Genomic DNA, 20,491 nt, shown 5'->3' on the forward strand with positions numbered 1-20,491 from the left:
ACTGGATAACACTGACATGGAAATAAACTTAGGAGTTTTAGCGGACAGAAAACTAAGAGAACTGTAGAAACTAGTATTGGACAGCTGCTGCCAAGGCCAATAAAATTATTGGGTGCATCAAAAGGGGCATAGATACATGTGATGAGATCATAGTCCTACCACTTTACAAATCATTAGTCAGACCACACATGGAGTATTGTGTACAGCTCTGGGCTCCTGTTAAAAGGCAGACATAGCGGAGCTCGAGAGGGTTCAAAGGAGGGCAACTAGGGTAATAACTGGAATGGGTGGCCTACAGTACTCCGGAGAGATTGAATTGAAAAAGAAATGTTTTTGTGTACATTTGTTATTAGAGTTTGCAGTTAATTGGTGCATTCATGTTGCTACAGGTATTTTCTGAATATTTCAAAGAATTAGAAGAAGAAAGTATCCGGGATAATTTTGTCATAATATATGAGTTACTAGATGAATTAATGGATTTTGGCTATCCGCAAACCACTGATAGCAAAATTTTGCAAGAGTGAGTATTAATAAATGGACCTTGTAACATGCTTGGCGGTTTGTAAAGTGAATATGAATTTAACATCTAATTAAAGGGATTGTCAGAGTAAAAAATAATAATAAAAAAAAAAATTGGGCAGACCCTGTATTCTGCTAAAATAATAAAGGAATACTCCTTTTCGCACTGCTTCTTCCAGTCCTCCCCGCCACCAAGGTTATCCTCCTGGATGCAGCAGCAATGTTTCATGCCCACAGGTCACTGTGCTGCCAATCACTGGCCTCAGCAGTGGAAGGGACATCACTGCAGATGCCAGTGATTGGCTGCAGCAGTTACCAACGCAGGCGGGAAAACAAACAGTAGTGGGGAGGACCACAGCTCATTGCTGAAAGCATCACAGTAGAGGAGGGGTCAGTATCTATTCTTTTGTTGTTTTAGCACATTTACATGGGCTGCCCAAGTTCTTTTTGAACTAAGACAACCCATGTACATATCTTAAATCTTTCATTAACTGGATTCCTGGTTTTGCATAACTCAAGCTTAGTGAAGTGTTCCCATCCTAAACCTATATGGAATATCATTTGGCTACAACCCATCTGCAGCACCCACAACTATCAGGAGAACAAGGACCCTATCACACACGTTTACAGATTCATGTTATAAGATCACAAATTATTAGCTCAGACCAGCAGTGATGTTAAGAATTTATTTTTTTGTAAATTCCTGTCTGGAGAGTGCCCAATGGGCTCTGATATTTCATTGTCTGAGCTCCACTGATGTGAATGGCAGGCCATTTAGTATGTACTACAATTTGTGGCAACTGGCAACCCAAGATCAGACTACCCAGATTTAAAATTCTGTGGCATGTCAGGAGATCACTTTTCGGTGATTTTTTTATTTATTTACTTTTTTCTCCCTTTTAAGAATCTTTACAATTCTTTTATTCCGCAGTGTGAATATCATGTATTGTCCATGAACTATTACAGTACTTAAGAAGAAATTATGATGACTATAGTGTGTCGATACGTGCAGTTTGCTTTCACCCTTGATTCTTCCAAAGAGCAATGATTCAATAAGAAACATAAACTTGATCTGACAAAGATGTTTGTATTAATGTTTGCAAAGTACTTGCATCTCTTATATTTTTAATGTACTGTTACGTATGCATAGGTATATCACTCAAGAGGGACACAAGCTAGAAACTGGAGCTCCTCGTCCTCCTGCCACTGTCACCAATGCTGTGTCTTGGAGATCAGAGGGAATTAAATATAGAAAGAATGAAGTTTTTCTGGACGTGATTGAGTCTGTGAATCTACTTGTAAGCAAAGACAGTATTTAATGATATCCTGGTTATAAAATAGCAGTTAAAGAAACACTTAAAGCGGCTCTGTCACCACGATCAACCCTATACAACTAGGAATATAGCCTGGGAGGGTTCATGAACCTGAGTAAATCGATATCCTTCTTTTCATGGTCATTGCTAGCGTTCAGGAGAAATTAACACTTTAATGTAATGCAAATGAGCTGTAGGAGCACCAGGAGGTGGGCTTATGTAGTTTGAGCACCGCTTCAGCGACTCACCCCTGGTGCTCTATACTGACACCTCCCCTTAGATTGACAGTGCTAGAAGTGAGTCTCACCAGTGAGCCGGCACACTGGTTTCCTAGCATGGTACCAGCCCGCTACGTCTTCTGTTGCTTGCCAAGCAGCGAAAATGATTAGTGCACATGCACCGTGATTTCACTTAACCCAAATTGGAGGCACAACCGGCTTCATCTGCAGTTGCCTCCACCTCTGGTTTGGTGAAGTCACCGCGCGTGCGAACTAGTCATCTTCTGTGCTCGGCAAGCAGCAGATGATGTGGTGTGCAGGTGCCATGCTAAAAAACCAGTGCGCAGGCGAGATAGATCAGCGCTAGACTCGCGTCTAAGGGGATAAAGGCATCAGTATATATAGCACCAGAGGTTAAACCGCATAAGCCCGTCTGCTGGTGCTCCAATAACTTATTTGCATAAAAATAAGGGTTAATTTCTCCAGAACAGGTATCGATTTACTTAGCTTTATCAACCCTACCGGGCTATATGCCTGCTTGTATAGGGTTGATCCTGGGGACACAGCCGCTTTAACCTAGAAACAAATGATAAATATGACTCCATGCACATGACTGTATGTTTTTCTGCATCTGGTCTACATTTTTTTTGTGCCTCCCAAAAAAGTAGAACGTGTCCTATAGTTCTCTATTTTGCGGACAAAGTATAGGACATTTATACAGAAGAAAATATATAATGGGAGCAGAAAAAGAGTAATTGATGGTATTTAAAGGGCTTCTGTCCCCCCGCTAAAGTAATATTATTATTTTTTTGGGGGGTACTTATAATCCCTACACTGCGATATATCAATACATAATGTTATTAATCATTTTGGTTCAGTAGATAATGCAAAAAACAGACTTTTTTTTATCATATGCAAATTACCTGTCTACCAGCAAGTAGGGCAGCTACTTGCTGGTAGCAGCCGCATCCTCCCCTCATAAAGACGCCCCCTCCTCATGTTGATTGACAGGGCCAGCGAACGTGCTCGTTCTCTGCTGGCCCTGTCTGCATTCAAAATCTGGTGCCTGCGCCGTACCTGTCTTCAGTCGGCGCAGGCGCACTGAGGGGAGGACGCTCGCTCGGCCGCTCCTTCCTCAGTGCACCTGCGCCGGGTGTAGATGTGAAGTCATCAGCGCAGGCTCATTGAGGATGGAGCGGCCGAGCGAGCGTCCTCCCCTCAGTGTACATGCGCCGACTGAAGACTGGTACGGTGCAGGCGCCAGATTTTGAATGCAGACAGGGCCAGCCAGAGAACAAGCGTGTCCGCTGGCCCTGTCAATCAACATGAGGAGGGGGCGTCTTTATGAGAGGAGGATGCGGCTGCTATCAGCAAGTAGCCGCCGTACTTGCTGGTAGACAGGTAATTTGCATATGATAAGTCCGTTTTTTGCATTATCTACTGAACCAAAATGATTAATAACATTATGTATTGATATATCTCAGTGTAGGGATTATAAGTACCCTCCCCTCCCCCCAAAAAAAATACTTTAGTGGGGTGACAGAAGCCCTTTAATTTTTCTAAAGTGGGGGCAGGATCTCTGGAGTCACGTAGCATATCTCAGCAGTTCAGAAGTGGATTATGTGAAGCAGGTTGTAACTGCTCTTTCTAAAGAATCATGCAGAGTATGTTACATGATTGTCTTTGAGAGTTGATGACTGGGTATGTTCGCACGAAGGAATACTGCAGCATATAATGGGTTAATCCTCCGTTTTCAGAGATGCCTGCCCGATCGGGGTGCCGTATATGTACGGCAAAGGGTCGGGAAGGGGTTAAAGATGAAGGGCTACTGCTGTTGAGGAAGTCCAGCAATTTGTGACCTCTAAGAGTGGACTTTCACTTTAATGTAGATGTAGGCCAGTCAGGCCGCAGCTTGAGTAGAGTTGGGAAGTTTTGATATTTTTTATTTATTTATACACACTGATTCACACAACGGGGGTCAGCCTGGGAAATGCAGTCCGTGTGTCGCCTGCATCTCCTTGACCTAACCCAAACGGACTGTGTCATAGTACTTAAGGATACAGTCTCCATCTGATTGCTGGGCTATTGCTGAGTGCTGATATGACCACAGTACAATAAATCAGTGGGGACTAACTGCATGTTACCGTCTGTTTGGGTCAGAGGAGCTACGGTTGGCCCGGGAGATGCGGCTGAGGCACACACCCTATGTTTCCCGTGTGAATCAGCCCTAAAGAGAATCTGTCACCAGTTTTATGGTGTCCTAACAAGGGAAGCATAAACTAGTGAACAGTCCCTGCTGGATCGCTTTCTTTAATTGACCTAGCCATTTTTTCAAAACTCTGTATTGAATAGTGCATGTTGAGGAGTAGTCACATGCGCGAGATCCCGTCTCTCCCTTTCCGTTGGAAAAAACTTCAGTGGCAGGGAGGTGGGCACTCGTCAGCAAAGTGAAGTTCTGTAGATATGCTTGTAGTTCCCTTCAGTTAAATGAATTGTCTAATAGGCTTGTTTGTCAAAAACTTTTCTTTGGGGTATGCTAGTAATAAATCTGTGCTTATTTTCCCCCTCTTAGGTCAGTGCCAATGGAAATGTCCTACGAAGTGAGATAGTTGGGTCCATTAAAATGAGAGTCTTTCTGTCTGGAATGCCAGAACTGCGCTTGGGGCTAAATGACAAAGTTCTCTTTGAAAATACAGGACGTAAGTTTTATTCCTTTTGTTAGTTTCACAGCTTTTTTTAAAAAAAAGGTAAATGTTCTAGTCAATGTACCTAGTATTTTAAACTTGTAAACAGTCGAGTCACATTATTATGACCACCCGAGTAACCGCTTTGTACAGCATGGACAGCATCTACACAGGCTGTGTGTGACTAAGGTCTGGTAGGTTGTCACAGGTATCTGGAGCTATGCTGACTGCAGTGCATCCCACAGCTGCTGGAGGGAGGATCCATAGAACTCAATTATTGAAGTAGTCCCACCGATGCTCAATTGGGTTTAAGTCTGCGGAATTAGGGGGCTAGGGTAGTTCTGTCAGTTATTTCTAGCCGTGTGAAGGACTAGCTTTCCCATTGAAGCTTCTTGTAATTACACCTTCTCACTGCTTCGATCAGCTAAACATTGAAGGGAGGCTTGCGCTGGCATAGCACACGGCTTTCTTTAATCAAGGGGTAGGGGTGTCGGACCCCTCCGGTCTGATATTGATTACTTATCCTGAGGATAGGTCATCAATGCAAAATATCCTGGAAAACTCCAGACATGTCAGGAGAGGTTACAGGTCCTCTTTAAAGGGGTTCTGCACTTTGTTTTAACTGATAATCTATCCTCTGGATAGATCATCAGCTTCTGATCGGCAGGGGTCTGGCACCCAGGACCCCCGTCGATCAGCTGTCTGAGAAGGCAGCGGCGCTCCAGTAGCACCGCGGCCTTCTCACTGTTTACCGCTGGCCCACTGATGTCACGACTAGTATCAACAGGGATGATACTTGAATGGAGCTTAGCCCTGCCGACACTAGTTGAGACTCGTCAGTGGGCTGGCGGTAAACGGTGAGAAGGCCGCGGCGCTACTGGAGCGCCGCTGCCTTCTCAAACAGCTGATCGGCGGGGGTCCCGGGTGCCAGACCCCTGCCGATCAGAAGCTGATGATCTATCCAGAGGATAGATCATCAGTTAAAACAAAGTGCAGAACCCCTTTAAAGAGGACCTGTAACCTCTCCTGACATGTCTGGAGTTTTCCAGGATATTTTGCATTGATGACCTATCCTCAGGATAAGTAATCAATATCAGACCGGAGGGGTAAAACTGTTACTTCTATTCTCCTGGTCATTACGATTACAACGATACACCACATATATAGTTTTTCTTGCGTTTTAATACTGAAAACTAAAACAAATTTTTCCTTAGCATTGCCATATTCTGACCACCATAACTTTTTTTTTTTTTTTTTTCTATGTACTGAGCTGTTTTAGGTCTAATTTTTTTGCGGGACAATACTTTTCATTGATACTATTCTGGGGTGTGTGACTTTTTTGATCACTTTTTTTCATTAAATTTTTTGCTGGGAGGTGAAGCGACCATTTTGACTTTTGCCCATTTTTACTACGTACATTCTGTACATTCTTCCTGTTTCTGTATCTAACCATATCCATGATGCACTTCTTTCTCTGCCACAGCTCCAGCACTGCCCCTAACAACGCCCAGCTAGTTTGTAGCTCCTCCCACCCAGATAGTTGCGTATCACTTGCCCCTATTGCTGATTTGATACGGACATAGGCATAACATCACAGGAAATAAGAAAAAGCTGCATGAACATGTTCATGTGACTACAGCCCTGAATGGAAAATAAGTGCAATAAAGTTAAAAGAAATACAATAGAAAATCACAGCTACATTCAGAAATTTATTATTTTGAAGGATGGAATCCGGAAAACCCCTTTAGACAAAAAAAATGGTCGCCTGAACAATATTTGATTAGCATCCAACAAATCGTTTTGTATACCAAATATGCAGTTTTGCACACATTGATGACTTACATGATGTATGTCCTTATAGGTGGTAAGAGCAAGTCTGTGGAGCTGGAAGATGTCAAGTTCCACCAGTGTGTTCGTCTATCAAGATTTGAAAATGACCGGACTATATCTTTCATTCCTCCAGATGGGGAGTTTGAGCTCATGTCTTATCGCCTGAATACTCATGTAAGTGTGCTCATATCTTACACGTGTACTAAAATAGGAAGGGAAATTGCCTGTAGTTGAACGCTCATTCAGTTGCACATTCTAAGTGCTTCTTTTTCACTCTCTCAGGTGAAGCCACTCATCTGGATTGAATCTGTAATAGAAAAACATTCCCACAGTCGAATTGAATATATGATCAAGGTTGGTACATTTATCTTCAGATATCTCCAGAACTCCCATAGAAATGGAGTGGCTGAGCACATGCATGAAGGGCCCCTCCATTTTATTTTGGGCGGCTCCACACTGTACAGGGCCCTAGTTTTCGTGATTATTGGGGGTCCCAGCCCAGCACTGATCTAATAGTTATCCTCTATCCTTTGGATAAAAAAAACGCAATAAAAAGTGTTATGTACCTAAATATGAAAACTGCAAGTTGGCCCGCGAAAATGAAGGCTTCTGTCGAAAGAAAACTAAAAATAATTATGGGTTTTGGAATGTTGCAATACAAAACATTTTAATTTTAATTTTATTAAAGGGTTATCATGTTATTTGTTCCAAAAAATGAAAAAAAAAAATGAAATTTCTCCCAATTTGACCGCCTGAACTAGCCCGATATGTTCTCCACTCTCACAACTTTTGTCTTGAAAGGTCCCTCTTTTTCACTACAAAGGTCTAATACTCCAGTCTCATAGTATCCATTAAAATACCCCATGTCTACTCTAACCCTATTCACATTCGTAATGGTAGGCGCCATGGGTGCCCCCTCTCACCCCTATTTTTCATACTATGTATAGAATCTTTGAAAGCTACAATTAGGGAAAATCCTGACATCTTAGGGATCAGGAATTTAAAGGGGCTATCCCATCTCAGACAATGGGGGCATATCGCTAGGGACCCGTACGTACAATGAGAATGGAGCAGGGAAATGAACGGAGGGTGCACTACGCATGCACAGCTGCCCTCCATTCATTTCTATGGGGCTGCTGAAAATAGCTGAGCGCTGGCTCGACTATTGCCGCCTACCCCATAGAAATGATTGGGAGCATGGTCAATGCTTTGTGGTGGAAATCCGGGGTCCTCCAGCCACAGCGATCCCTGCTTTGTTCTCGTTGGGACCCGCGCCTATCAGACAATGGGGGCATATCCATTGTCTGAGATGGGAATACCCCTTTTTGCTGGTTATATTCTACTTACTTTGGGCAGAGCAATATGAGGGCTAGACAATCTATTTACTCTGCTAGACTCTTAGCTGTTTATCTTGTTATACAATTAACGCTACCAAAACTGAAGCTCTTCTACTTAATATATCTTGTACTCTTCAGTCCTTCTTCAGTCCCTCCTCCAAGTGAATTACAAATTTCATTGGTGTACTAATAAATAAAATATTTAGGAGTATATCTGACTCCCTCTTATAATACAGTATATGCCCATAACTTCCCTCCTTTATTTAGAGAACTTTGTCGTTTATTAACAAATTGGGCCATCCTACTGCTTTCGTTATTTGGTCGTATAGCCTCATTTAAAATTACTCTTCTACCTAAGGAATTATATCTGTTTGAAATGTTACCTGTCCCACTAAAAGATTTCTGTGCCTCAAAGTCCTCAATTTTCCATTCCATTTGGGGTGAGAAACACAGGATACCTAACAGTGTCCTGATGTCACCTAAGCATAAAGGAGGTTTGCAGTTCCAGATGTGGTATTGTATTATTGGGCTACACACTTGTGAAGGCTTCCTGCTTGGTCTAATGTTTATGCATATTTCAAATGGATGGAAATAGAGAAGCTTTGACTAGCTCCAATACATCCTAATTCCCTTCTTTGGTCAAAGGACAAGCCACCCCATGTCTTTCATATGTGATATTTGATATATTTTCTTTAAGAAATCTTTGGTAAAAATAAAATTCCCCCTCCCATGCATTTATTCCATTTTATCCTCTCCCCTTCCTGCTGTACTTCTTAGAAATCCATATATGACCAAGGGCTCATTCACACGACCGTATGAATGGTTCTGCATCCGTTCCGCAATTTTGCAGAGAGGGTGCGGACCCATTCATTTCAGGGAGGCCACAAAAGATGCGGGCATCACACAGTTCCGTTCCGTGGCCCCATGAAAAAGATGGCGCATGTCATATCCTTGGACAAGAATAGGCATTTCTATAATGGGCCGTCTGTTCCACAAATTGGGTAGCATCCGTGTTTTGTGGATCCGCAATTTGCGGACAGCAAGATGGCATGGTCATCTGAATGCACCCTAAATGGGAAGCTTTTCTAGATATTTGGCAGAGAATATGGAAAAGAGCAGCAGTGACTTCTGTATGCACTGCTTATAAAGAAAATCAATATAAACTATTAATGTTTTAGTACCATACTTCTCCCCTAACACATCATTTTAACCCATCTCTTCTGGCTGTTTGATAGCAATGCCAGTCTGAAGTGGGATCTCTTCCTCATATTTGTCGCCCATATTCATTGGGGGACACAGAGACCATGCGTATAGCCATGTCCTCTAGGAGGCGTTGACACTAGTAAAAGCTGTTGGCTCCTCCCCTGGCAGCTATACCCCCTTCAGCCTGGAGAGAGCGCTTCAGTTTTTTTCTAGTGTCAATAGGAGGCAAGACCTCCCTGCTCTGAAGATTTTTAGTTTTATTATAATTTTTTTTTCAGATGGAAAAACGGTGGACGCCTCACTTCCCTGTTCTCCCGGGGTCGAGTTGCGCCAGTGCCAGTCACCTGCACTGCTGCCTCCCCCACAGAAGACAAGGCGGACCAGGGCAGCCTCGCTCTCTGCATCCTGCCAGCCAACGGGTCACCCATCCAAGCCCCCCTTTTCCAGCGTCCTGCCACTACGGTGCCAGTGGCTGAAGGGGTGACCCTACTGGATCAGAGGAGGGGTGAAGATGGCGGCAGGAAAGAGAAGAGAGGTGAGTGCACAGGACTAGGTGAGTATTTAACCCTCCTGGGTACGTCTCCCCCACCCTCGTGGTGGCAAAAGTCTGCGAACAGACAGGGCTTCAGCATAGCCCAGCACCTGCAGCCATTCCAGCACCCCTGAAGCATTCCCCTCTGGCACAGGCCGTTTGGTTGATTGAGTGGAGGACATAGGGGGTTAATAGTGTGCTGTATGCATTACTGGCGTGAATTAGGTGGACTAAGTGCAATGATAGGTGGAGTAACTGCACTACTCCCTAGTGCTATATTCCGTATTAACATGCAGGGAGTGAAGCGCAGCTCCCGCTCTCAAGGCGGCATCTACCCTTCTCCACCCCTTCGGGAGCGGACACTGGGCACGTCGCTCTGGGAGGGGGTTAACCGCCCTGCGTTCGGCCGGCACTGCTTCTGTGCTCCGGCTGCGATATTTTTTTGCTGCCCCGCTCAAAAAATATGGCTGCCAGCAGGGCAGACAGTCACACATGCAGAGGAGACTCCCGCTCCCCGACACCTCCCACATTTACACCCCTTGGAGCGTACGCTGTCGCGCCGCTCCGGAAGGGGTTAACTCTGTCCGATCAGCGCTATCAATGGCCCGGACGGTGGGGTGAATGCCCCCAGTCGGTCCGGCCGATCTGTGACACGGCCAGTGCAGCATTTGGTGGGGGGCACTCTCTGAAAGGCCGTGCAGGGGGGGGGGAGACGACACTCTGGCGCAAAATCTTCCTGCCCTTCTCCCCCTCCCCCAGTCGCTGCTGAGCCACTGCCTTAACCCTTCATGGCCATCCACCATTCTTAGGCCGGCACCTGATTATCTTGGGCCGTTCCCCTAAGTACACTGTGCATGAGTGGAGGATTTAACCCCTTCCTGCCTCTTGTCATTGAGGCCGGCTTCCTAGTTTTTAAAAATGATAATAAAGGAATGTGCGTTTATAGGGGTCCCCCTCCTCAGCCACAGCGCCAACCGGTCTGTGTGGTCGCACACTGGGTCGTGTCCTATATCGGGTATGGGAGACCTCCCATAGTTTCCAATCTGCCCTCTGGGGTCGTTTGGTTGATGATTCTTCACCTGCGCAACTTAGTGAAGGACCACTGCAGGATCCCAATCCGTCCTCCGGGACCATTTTGGTTGATAAATTCTCCACCTGCGCCATACAGTGGAGAACCTCTGGGATTCCCAATCCACCATCCTGGTTGTTGGTTGATAATTCTCCACCTGCGCAATCCAGTGGGTTCTGCTGGAACCTTCCATCCACCCTCTGGGGTTTCCTTGGTTGATAATGCACCGCCTTCGCAATCCGGTGGAGAGACCTCTAGGAGTTTCCGTTCCACCCTCGGGTGGTTTGGTTGATAAGTCCCCGCTTGTGCAGTCCACAACTGGCAGGGGTAAGATTCAGAAGGGTAGCTCTGCGTGCAAGCAAACCGCAGCAGGATCTTTCTCCTCGAATATTTCCGCTCCCCCACTTTTCCTCCCTAAATCATGCTCAGACACACCCTCCCTCACTGGGACGGGTCCGTCCAGGAAGGGGGGAGAATCTCTGACTCTGACCCTGACATGAGTCCGAAGCAATCTTCCAGAGATTGCGTCTAGGTGGCCAGCAGTACTGTTGTATGCATTACCCGCTTCCTTTGGTGGAGTAACTGCACTACTTTAGGATTCAGTACCTGCCTTGTACATTGTCCCCTGCCATAGGTGGACTAAGTACAATGACTTTGGGTTCGGGACTTGCCATATGCAGATCCATCGGTGGCGCGATGACATTATCACTGGTTACATTACGTGCTGTATGCATTACCCCCTTACTTAGGTGCACTATTGCACTCCAGGGGGTACAGGACTCGCCTTATGCACTAGTTCTCGCTGTGGGCATTTCACTGACTCCATATTCTCTATCCACCACTCCCCCCTTCTCTTGGGAAGTGGTTATGCTGGCAACTCTGGTTTAGCTCCTACAGCTTGTTTTCCTCCACAGGTGCAGCTTTTCGCTAATGTTCGAGTTCATGGTTGCTGCAGTGGGACATCCCCCTCTGGTAGGGGTCCTACCCTGGAGCTTGCTTGGCAGTTGCTCCTGTTCAGCGCCCTTCCAGGTAGAATTTTTAAGGTTAGCTCCACATAACTGGGGCAGTGTGGAACGTGGCTTCTGCAGATAGTATCGGGACTCCCCCTCAGTTTTGCGCTGACGGGGCAAGCGCTGGCTACCACTGTGGTAGCGGTATTACGTTTCCACTACATGCTTGGGTTCTTACTGCACAGCCCTTCGCTAGGCGGTGGACTCTTCAGCACTGAATCGGTGGCTTCTACGGGTGTTCCCTCCTCTGCTGGGATATGGGGCTAGCATTGCAGTGTGACTTCCCTTGCCTGGTTTCCTTCTCAGGCAGATTTTTTATTTTTTTTTTGCACGGCCACTTGATCCTTGGCTACTTCTGTATAGCGTCGGTCTCTTACAGGGTATGGGCTTAGACCTAGCCTATTCTTCTGTCTTTTGCTCCTCTGGCTCATGGTTCATTGTCACCCCGTATGCCTTGGTAGTTCCTACGTTGCTACCTTCCCTCACCTGCGTTGCACGGGGTATTTGTTTGGTGGCTTTCCATTGCAGACACGATCCGGTCCCAACTGGTGGGGTGTGACGCCCTCCACATTCTTCCTCCTAAAGGGACTCTTCCATTGGTCCTTGTGTGCTAACGGTATCTGCACAAAAGCATCCCACCTTCTCTCCAGAGCTAGAGTTCCGGAAGCATGCGCCATGGAGGCCCTGATTCTCCTTGGCGGGAGTAGCTAACAGCTTTTACTAGTGTCAACGCTTCCTAGAGGACATAGCTATACCCATGGTCTCTGTGTCCCCCAATGTAGAGCGAGAAAGAGAGTTTACTGGTAAGTTTTACAAAATCTCGTTTTTTTGGTCCTGTGTGACAATACGTACGAGATCTTGTATATCAGGTGATTTGTATAAAATTTCCTTTAGGTCCCTTAGGCTGGTGGCACACAGTGCAGTTCTGACATGCATTCAGGATGCAGTTTTGCATTTAGCCAGTTTAGCAGCCTCATTACCCCCTGGTGTTCTGCATAGTAGAAATTTATTGAATTATTTTCAGCTAGCTACAATAAAAAAAACTGCATCCTGAATGCATGTCAGAACTGCACTGTGTGCCAGCAGCCTTACTCTACTTATTTAATGTGTGACTGTTAGCCCCCGGAGAAAATCTTTCAGACTAGTCATCCATATTCTAACAGCAGTTAGATGCCTTAGGCTATGTTTACATCATGTTTTTCCTATCTAAGGCCTCAGACTGATGCCGTACAGTGGCATCGGTTCACCATAGAGCTCCATTGTAAAAAGAAAAGTATACCTTTTTACCACTGTAAAAAAAAGTGTGTGTGTATATATAATATATATTTTTTTTAACCAAATAGTGCAGCATACAAGAACGTGGTGTGCGGACTGTAAAATACATACGGTCGTGTGCATGAGCCCTTAGTCTGCAAAGTGAATGCTCACCAGATGATTTATCAAGCCCCAACCATCTTCTGTCTGTGTATGGCCACCTGAAGTCACGCAAAGGTTTTGCTTCTTGGATGTATTGTTATGGAACACTCCTACTTAACTTGGATTCCTTCCTCTTTATCACAGGCTAAAAGTCAATTCAAGCGCAGGTCTACAGCCAACAATGTGGAAATTCACATTCCAGTTCCAAATGATGCTGATTCTCCCAAGTTCAAAACCACAGTTGGGAGTGTGAAATGGGTGCCAGAAAATAGCGAGATTGTGTGGTCTATAAAGTCTTTCCCGGTAAGATTAATTTAATTTGTCTTATGGAAGTACCAGGGTTGTTTGTTGCTTAGTTTTTCACCAAGGATTTATTTTTGTTATTTGTGCTTCTTTTTCTGCTCCTGTAGTTGGGATTGGGTATTTATTATTTTATATTTTTTGACCATATCCATATTGATGTGGTGATAAAAATCAGTGCATCTTTTCTTTTGTGCTGCTGCAGGGTGGAAAGGAATACCTTATGAGAGCTCATTTTGGCCTCCCAAGTGTTGAAGCTGAGGACAAAGAAGGAAAGCCCCCTATAAGTGTGAAGTTTGAGATCCCTTATTTTACCACCTCTGGAATTCAGGTTTGACACTACATGAATGGCATTACTCATAGTTATTATACTTATACTATAGCATAGCTATTTTTTTGGTCAAAGTACGTGGTCCCATTGAAGGCAAGTTACCAAGAATATGATTTTCTTTAACACAGTAATGTAGCATTTATGGAAAGGCAAATGGGCAAAAAAAAGGTATTTGTGCATTAACATGATTGTAAATGTAAGAGAGATTAATTCACCTTCCTTTATTTATATATATATATTTATTTTTTCACTGTTTGTCAACAAATTACTTTATTCAGGAAAGGAACTTATAGAAGTTTTATATTCTTCTACAGGTCCGCTATCTTAAAATAATAGAGAAGAGTGGATACCAGGCATTGCCATGGGTGCGATACATCACTCAAAATGGAGGTAGGTGCAGGGTTAGCGCAGCGATAATGAATATTCCTCTGCAAAGGATGACTGCTGTATGTCATTAAAGAGATTGTTCTGCGGATCAATGAAACAAAAACGCAGAATGGTTTAAAATTTTAAACAAGTCTAACCATACTAATCCACTGCTGCTCCCATTCTTAAGGTTCCCAGTCCCCACTGGTGTCTCTTCCCTGGTCCCTCTCGACATGCAGAAAATTACCACTTAGCTGATCACTGGCTGCAATGAATTTAAGCTGTTCTGAGCGTGTTAGGGAAAAAAAAAATGTTAATCTGTCACACAAATAACTGTTTGTGACCTTGATTAACTGCTATTAATGCAGTACTACTACATTAGTACTGTTGACACTGACTTTATATATCTACACTCCCCTTTTCTCCCACTGTGCCGCCTCAAAGCTCCAGTGTAATACATTGAGAAGGCTCCTCAAAAGGTCCTCTGCAGTATGGGGGTAATTTACGGACAGATAAGCCACTTTGAGGCATCTGCGACTTCTTCCGCTCACGCCAGGGCTAAAACACAGGGTGTAGTGTGTGTGCTGAAGAGGACGGGCTGGCATTTGGAGAACTATGTAGTTTATTAACAAAATGGGCCACCCTACCGTTATTTGGTCTAAAATGAATGGTCTTAATAAATGTGTCCCTATATGCGTAAGTCTACTTTCACACTGGCATTTTGGCTTTCCGTTTGTGAGATCCGTTCAGGGCTCTTACAAGCGGTCCAGAATGGATCAGTTTGCATTCTGAATGGAAAAGGATCCACTCAGAATGTATCTGTTCTGTCTCCATTCCGCTTTGCAGCATTTTGGTGTCTGTCTGATGAAACGTAGCCACTGACAGTCTGGCACAATAGAAAACGGATCCGTCCTCCATTCACTTTCAATGGCTGTCAAGACGGATCCATCTTGACTATGTTAAAGATAATACAAACGGATCCGTTCTGAACGGATCAGTCCATGATGGATCTGCACAAAACGCTAGTGTGAAAGTAGCCTAAGCTGATAGGCCTGGCAGTGTATTACATCAGAGCTTTACAACGTAAGCCTAAGATAGAGGGAAAGTATAGACATCTAAAGTACCGATTGAAGGTCCGCATCAGCAGTAGTACTGCAGTTAATAATGGTTAATTGGGGGTCACAGATTCCTTTTAAGACTAAAGTCCACTAATGCTGTTATACCTTAAAACCAATCTGAAAATCTCCTGAATGATGAACCCTGTAATCAAACACAATGGAAGAGAGATTTATTATTACTGATATTAGTATTTGACAGCACAGAACTAAACCAGGCAGGCAGAAGATGTGCCAACGTTATCAGACTAAGGCGACTTTCACACTTGCGTTGTTAATTCCGGTATTGAGATCCGGCAGAGGATCTCACTACCGGAATTAAACAGAACCTTTTTGATTTGGCACATCAGGATGCATCTGTTCCGTTAGGATGCAGTTGTGTGAAATCAAAACGGATCAGTCACTAAACATATTAAGAGTCGATGGGTGATGGATCCATTTTTTTGGGCTCCTAAATAAACGGATCAGTCACCATTGACTTACATTTTTTTCAGTTTCGGAGCTGTTATTTTTCAGTTTTTATGACCAGACACAAAACCTCAGCTTGCAGTGGTTATGTGTCCAGTCACAAAACGGTATGTTGCCAGAATGGAAGAGATCCTGATGCATCCTGAACGGATCTCTTTCCATTCAGAATTCATGAGTACCAAACGGAACACTTAAAGTGTAAAAGTAGCCTAAGGGCTCATTCAGATGGCCGTATGTTGCTTTGTGCATCTGATCCACAATTCCGTGGATTAGATGCAGACCCATTCACAACTGTGGTGCCCCAAAAGACATGGACAGCACATCTTGAAAATCAGGACGTGGCCCCATTGAAGTTTATGGGTCTCCAAAAATGTGGAATGCAATGTGTTTTTTGAGGACATGCTGAACTGTCTGCAAGGGGTCGGGGGAGGGAGGGGAGAGAATAGCTCAGCATGCAGCCTTGTTTTTGTTTCCTCTGTAAAATGAAGAAACTTGATGAATCCTATTATAAGTTAATACAGTTACAACTTATGGCCTCAGTTATAAATGAAAACCACAATGTTGCTGTGAGCAAAGATATAACATGGTTATAAGGGAAAATAATAGCATTCTTAATACAGAATGCATAGTACAATAAGGATGGAGGGGTTCAAATTATTTTTTCTTTTTATAATTTAACTCTCCTCATCCACTTGTTCGCGCAGCCCGGCTTCTCTTCTGTCTTTTTATTTGATGAGCTGGAGGAAAAGCACCTTTGGTGACCTCACTGCACATCACATGGTCATGGACCATGTGATGTGCAGTGACGTCACCAAAGGTCCTTTTCCTCCAGCTCATCCTCCATCCCTATTTTACTATGCATTCTGTATTCAGAATGCTATTATTTTCCCTTTATAACCATGTTATAAGGGAAAATAATAATGATCGGGTCCCCATCCCGATCATCTCCTAGCAACCATCTCCTTGCGGATGCTTGCGATTTTCACTCAGTCCCATTTACTTCTATGGGGCCTGCGTTGCATGAAAAAACGCACATTATAGAGCATGCTGCGATTTTCATGCAACACAAGTGATGCGTGAAAATCACCGCTCATGGGCATAGCCCCATAGAAATGAATGGGTCGGGATTCAGTGCGGGTGCAATAAGTTCACCTCACTCATTGCAGCCGTGCGGAAAACTCGCCCGTGTGAAAGATGCCTTAGGGTGCGTTCACACGCGGCAAACTCCATTAGGTGAATGAAACAGATTTTCAGTCGCAGAATTTTGTGTGAAGGCACCCTTATAGGCATAATTAAAGTGAAAACTAGATTTTATGAAATCCTTGACCTCATGTTGATTATGATAAACACATTATACTGACTGAAGCAGTCATTAGTATTTAATGCCGTCATTAGTATTTAATGCCAGAGATTTCATGTACAAGTCATTTTAATTGAGAAAGACGTTCAGAGGACTTGTTAAATGAAAAAATACAAGCCCAGTTGCCTTACATTGGACCTAGTATTTCAAAAGCGATTTATTAAAGGAGTTACTACCTTTTGCTTCTTGGCTTGAAGATCTGATCTGGTTCTCTACATGCATACATTTGATGTAATTGCAAATTGCATTGTACAATCACCTCAATTCTTTTGCTGTGAACTGATACTTTTATTCTTCCCTCTCTCCAATAGACTATCAGCTTCGAACACAGTAATGAAGTGTCAACCTATGGCTCACGTAACATTTAGTAGAAACCAGAATTATATATATGAAGGTTCAATTAGATAGGTGCATTGTGGAACATGGAAGAAATCTGCTGTAATTGATGGTTACAAGACCCTGTATACAAGCTGCTACACAGTTGTCCATATTTACAGAAAGACTTATCTAGATGGTGTTGACTGACATCATGGAAAGCATTTTCTTTGCGTCTGCATGGTAATTTTTTGTTCTGGATTTTCCAGGATAACCCCACTATAATCTGTTACACACGTCATTTTGTATATATATTTTTTTTTTTTAAGCATATTTGCAATGTGCCTGTATTGAAGTGCCATCATCTTAAATGCATTTCAACCTGAAGATGATTCCTGGATTGATGGGACATGCTGTTTTGCAGCGTCAGACAACCGCCCCTTTTTAATGTTGGATTTCTGTTACAAAAGTAAAAGCTTACCTCAGTAGAGACCATTTTTGAGCTTTACAGATGCCTCGGGTCATGAGGACCTATTTCAGTATTTTATTTTTTCTACGCTATTAAGTATTCAGAAGTCATAGTGTTGGATACTTTATAAGCTAATAGATGTAGTAACTTCCTTTTGATTGGAAATATTTCTCCTAGAGACCAATACAGTTTGTTAAATTTTCACAAGAAAGTATATTAAATCTGTAGGACACTTTCCTTCGTCACTAGATGCCATTTTTATCTGTGCAGATGTTATGTTGGCCTTACTGTGTTTTTGATGCATTAAAATGCAAATTAAATGTTACGTTTTCAGTTTTTACACATTTATACACCCTTTCTATCCCCAGTCCTTTTAAGAACCAAGGAACATAACATCTTAAGCTTTTTTTATATAGATATAGTACAGACAAAGTTTGGACACACCTTCTCATTCTAGGAGTTTTTTCTTTTATTTTCATGACTATGAAAATTGTAGATTCACACTGAAGGCATCAAAACTATGAATTAACACGTGTAATTATATACATAACAAAAGTGTGAAACTGAAAAAGGTGGCTACTTTGAAGAGGCAGATTTTAAGCATCTATGGGAACTCCTTCAAGCCTGTTGGAAGACCATTTAAGGTGACTACCTCTTGAAGCTCATCAAGAGAATGTCAAGAGTGTGCAAAGCAGTAATCAAAGCAAAAGGTGGCTACTTTGAAGAACCTAGAATGACATATTTTCAGTTGTTTCACACTTTTTTTGTTATGTATATAATTCCACATGTGTTAATTCATAGTTTCCCACTTCACCTATGACAGCAACCCTGGAGAGTAAGCAAGAAAACTTACTAGGCGGGACAGCAGCCCTAGCCTGCTTTACAGATTTGCTCTATGGAAGTGAAATCACTCTCTGCCCAAGAAGTAGCAACTGACCTAGTAGAGTGGGCCCCGAAGGAGATTGCCTGACTAATCCATCTAGCTTTTGGTCTGGGACGAGGCAGCAGATCCCTTCTTAGGACCTTGATATTGTAACAGCCAGAAGAAGACCTCTATGCCTGTAGGTATTGAATGATGCATCTTCTAACATCCGAGCAATAGAATTCTGATTCCTTACTGTTCTTAGAAGAGCAAAACCACTTTCTGGGTGCGATGAAAACTGGAAGAGACCTTAGGTAAGAAGGATCAGGAGAAATAATCACCCAATCCTCCAAAACTACCAGGTATGGATTGTCGGTAGAAAAAACTGCTATTTCACTAACCCTTCTTCCAGAGGTAATGGCCAAAAGAAAAGCCAGCTTAAGCCCGAATGCATGGGGTCCGTGGTATCCCAGCCTGGCATCCTGCTGACAGCAGGAGCGCATGGCATCAGTGGTTGCTATGACGCAGTGCGCTTCATGCTGCCGCTGCACTACAGTAATACACTCTAATAGATCATATGAGTGTATTACTGTAGTGCAGCGGCAGCATGAAGCGCATGGCGTCATAGCAACCAATGACGCCGTGCGCTCCTGCTGTCAGCAGGATGCCAGGCTTGGATACTACAGACCACTCACAGCCGTGTGCCTTCGGCCTAAAAGAGATCAACTCCAGGGAGAATTTGATGGGCTCAAAAGGCTCTGAAGTGATGCCTGAAAGAACCATGTTCAGAACCCAGGGAGGAACCCTGCTCTTACTAACTGGGGACACCTTGGAAACTGCTGTAATAAATCTTTTAACCCAAGGATGCTCTGCTAATCTGAATTCAAAGAGAGCACTTGAGGCCAAGATTTGTACCTTCAGGGTGCTGGATAACACGCTCCTGCAAAAAAAAAAAATAATAATAATCTAAAACAAGTGGTATATGAGGAACTGCTAACGCATCCACTGGTCTATTGGCAGATAATCCCCTCTTCCTTAAAATCTGCCTTTCACCAGCTAGGCAGTCAAAGATATTTTTTTATTTTCTCTGGATAAAAAATTGGACCTTGACTTAATAGATCATGGGACTCTGGTAGAACCTAAAGAGGGGCAATCGACATCCTGTGGAACCATGAGATTCAAACCCTCCTTGGCCAAAAGGGGCAAATACCTATCACTTGTAACCCTTTCTTCCCTGATCTTAAGAACCCTCAGAAACAATGTGAACCCTCCCTTAATGTGAGCTTCTAATTGACCCATCCATAGCTTTCTACGCTTCGTCCCTCTGCCCAACCCAGAAAAGGGTTGTCACCCACCTGCAAGCAACACCTGACAATGCTGGCAGATGGATGTACAGAACACGGCCCACTGATCCTCAGATACCCAAAAAGGCCGACCATGACCTGCCCATGCCAGTAAGGAGATTGCATTGGGGTAAGACGAGAAAGGAGCCCAGACTTAAAGCAGTGGCTTTCTCAGCACAGGGTAACCCTCCTTATACAACCTCCCACAGCTCTTAAAATCCAACAGTTCCAATTCCTCCTGTCTCCTTAGGACAGGAAGCAGGACTAGGGATAGAGAGGGCGGTCCCTCTTTTAAAGCGGTTGTTGTTTAGTTTCTGAACTGAAGAAGGCAGTCTCCAGGGGTGCTTTCATAGCCAAAGGGGAAATCCTCCATGTTGCACAAGACAGAGTTTAATTAAGCAGGTGTTCTGTCAGTGTTCTCCATGGACCAC

The 20,491-nt window shown here is 43.8% G+C and overlaps 1 protein-coding gene across 1 annotated transcript in view; it reads left to right on the plus strand.

Moving 5' to 3' along the window:
• The window catches only part of AP1M1 (adaptor related protein complex 1 subunit mu 1), a 48,584-nt gene extending 30,404 nt beyond the window's left edge, over positions 1-18,180 (plus strand). The window contains exons 4-12 of the mRNA XM_044268838.1: positions 390-520; positions 1,670-1,817; positions 4,623-4,749; positions 6,596-6,738; positions 6,847-6,918; positions 13,276-13,434; positions 13,637-13,762; positions 14,077-14,152; positions 17,383-18,180. Of these exons, the coding sequence (XP_044124773.1) occupies positions 390-520; positions 1,670-1,817; positions 4,623-4,749; positions 6,596-6,738; positions 6,847-6,918; positions 13,276-13,434; positions 13,637-13,762; positions 14,077-14,152; positions 17,383-17,405 (1,005 nt within the window). The 3' untranslated portion in view covers positions 17,406-18,180. The remainder of the gene's footprint in view (positions 1-389; positions 521-1,669; positions 1,818-4,622; positions 4,750-6,595; positions 6,739-6,846; positions 6,919-13,275; positions 13,435-13,636; positions 13,763-14,076; positions 14,153-17,382) is intronic.
• Positions 18,181-20,491: the final 2,311 nt, after the last annotated feature.

This window comes from Bufo gargarizans, chromosome 1 (genome assembly GCF_014858855.1).
Source record: "Bufo gargarizans isolate SCDJY-AF-19 chromosome 1, ASM1485885v1, whole genome shotgun sequence".
NCBI classification, from domain to species: domain Eukaryota; kingdom Metazoa; phylum Chordata; class Amphibia; order Anura; family Bufonidae; genus Bufo; species Bufo gargarizans.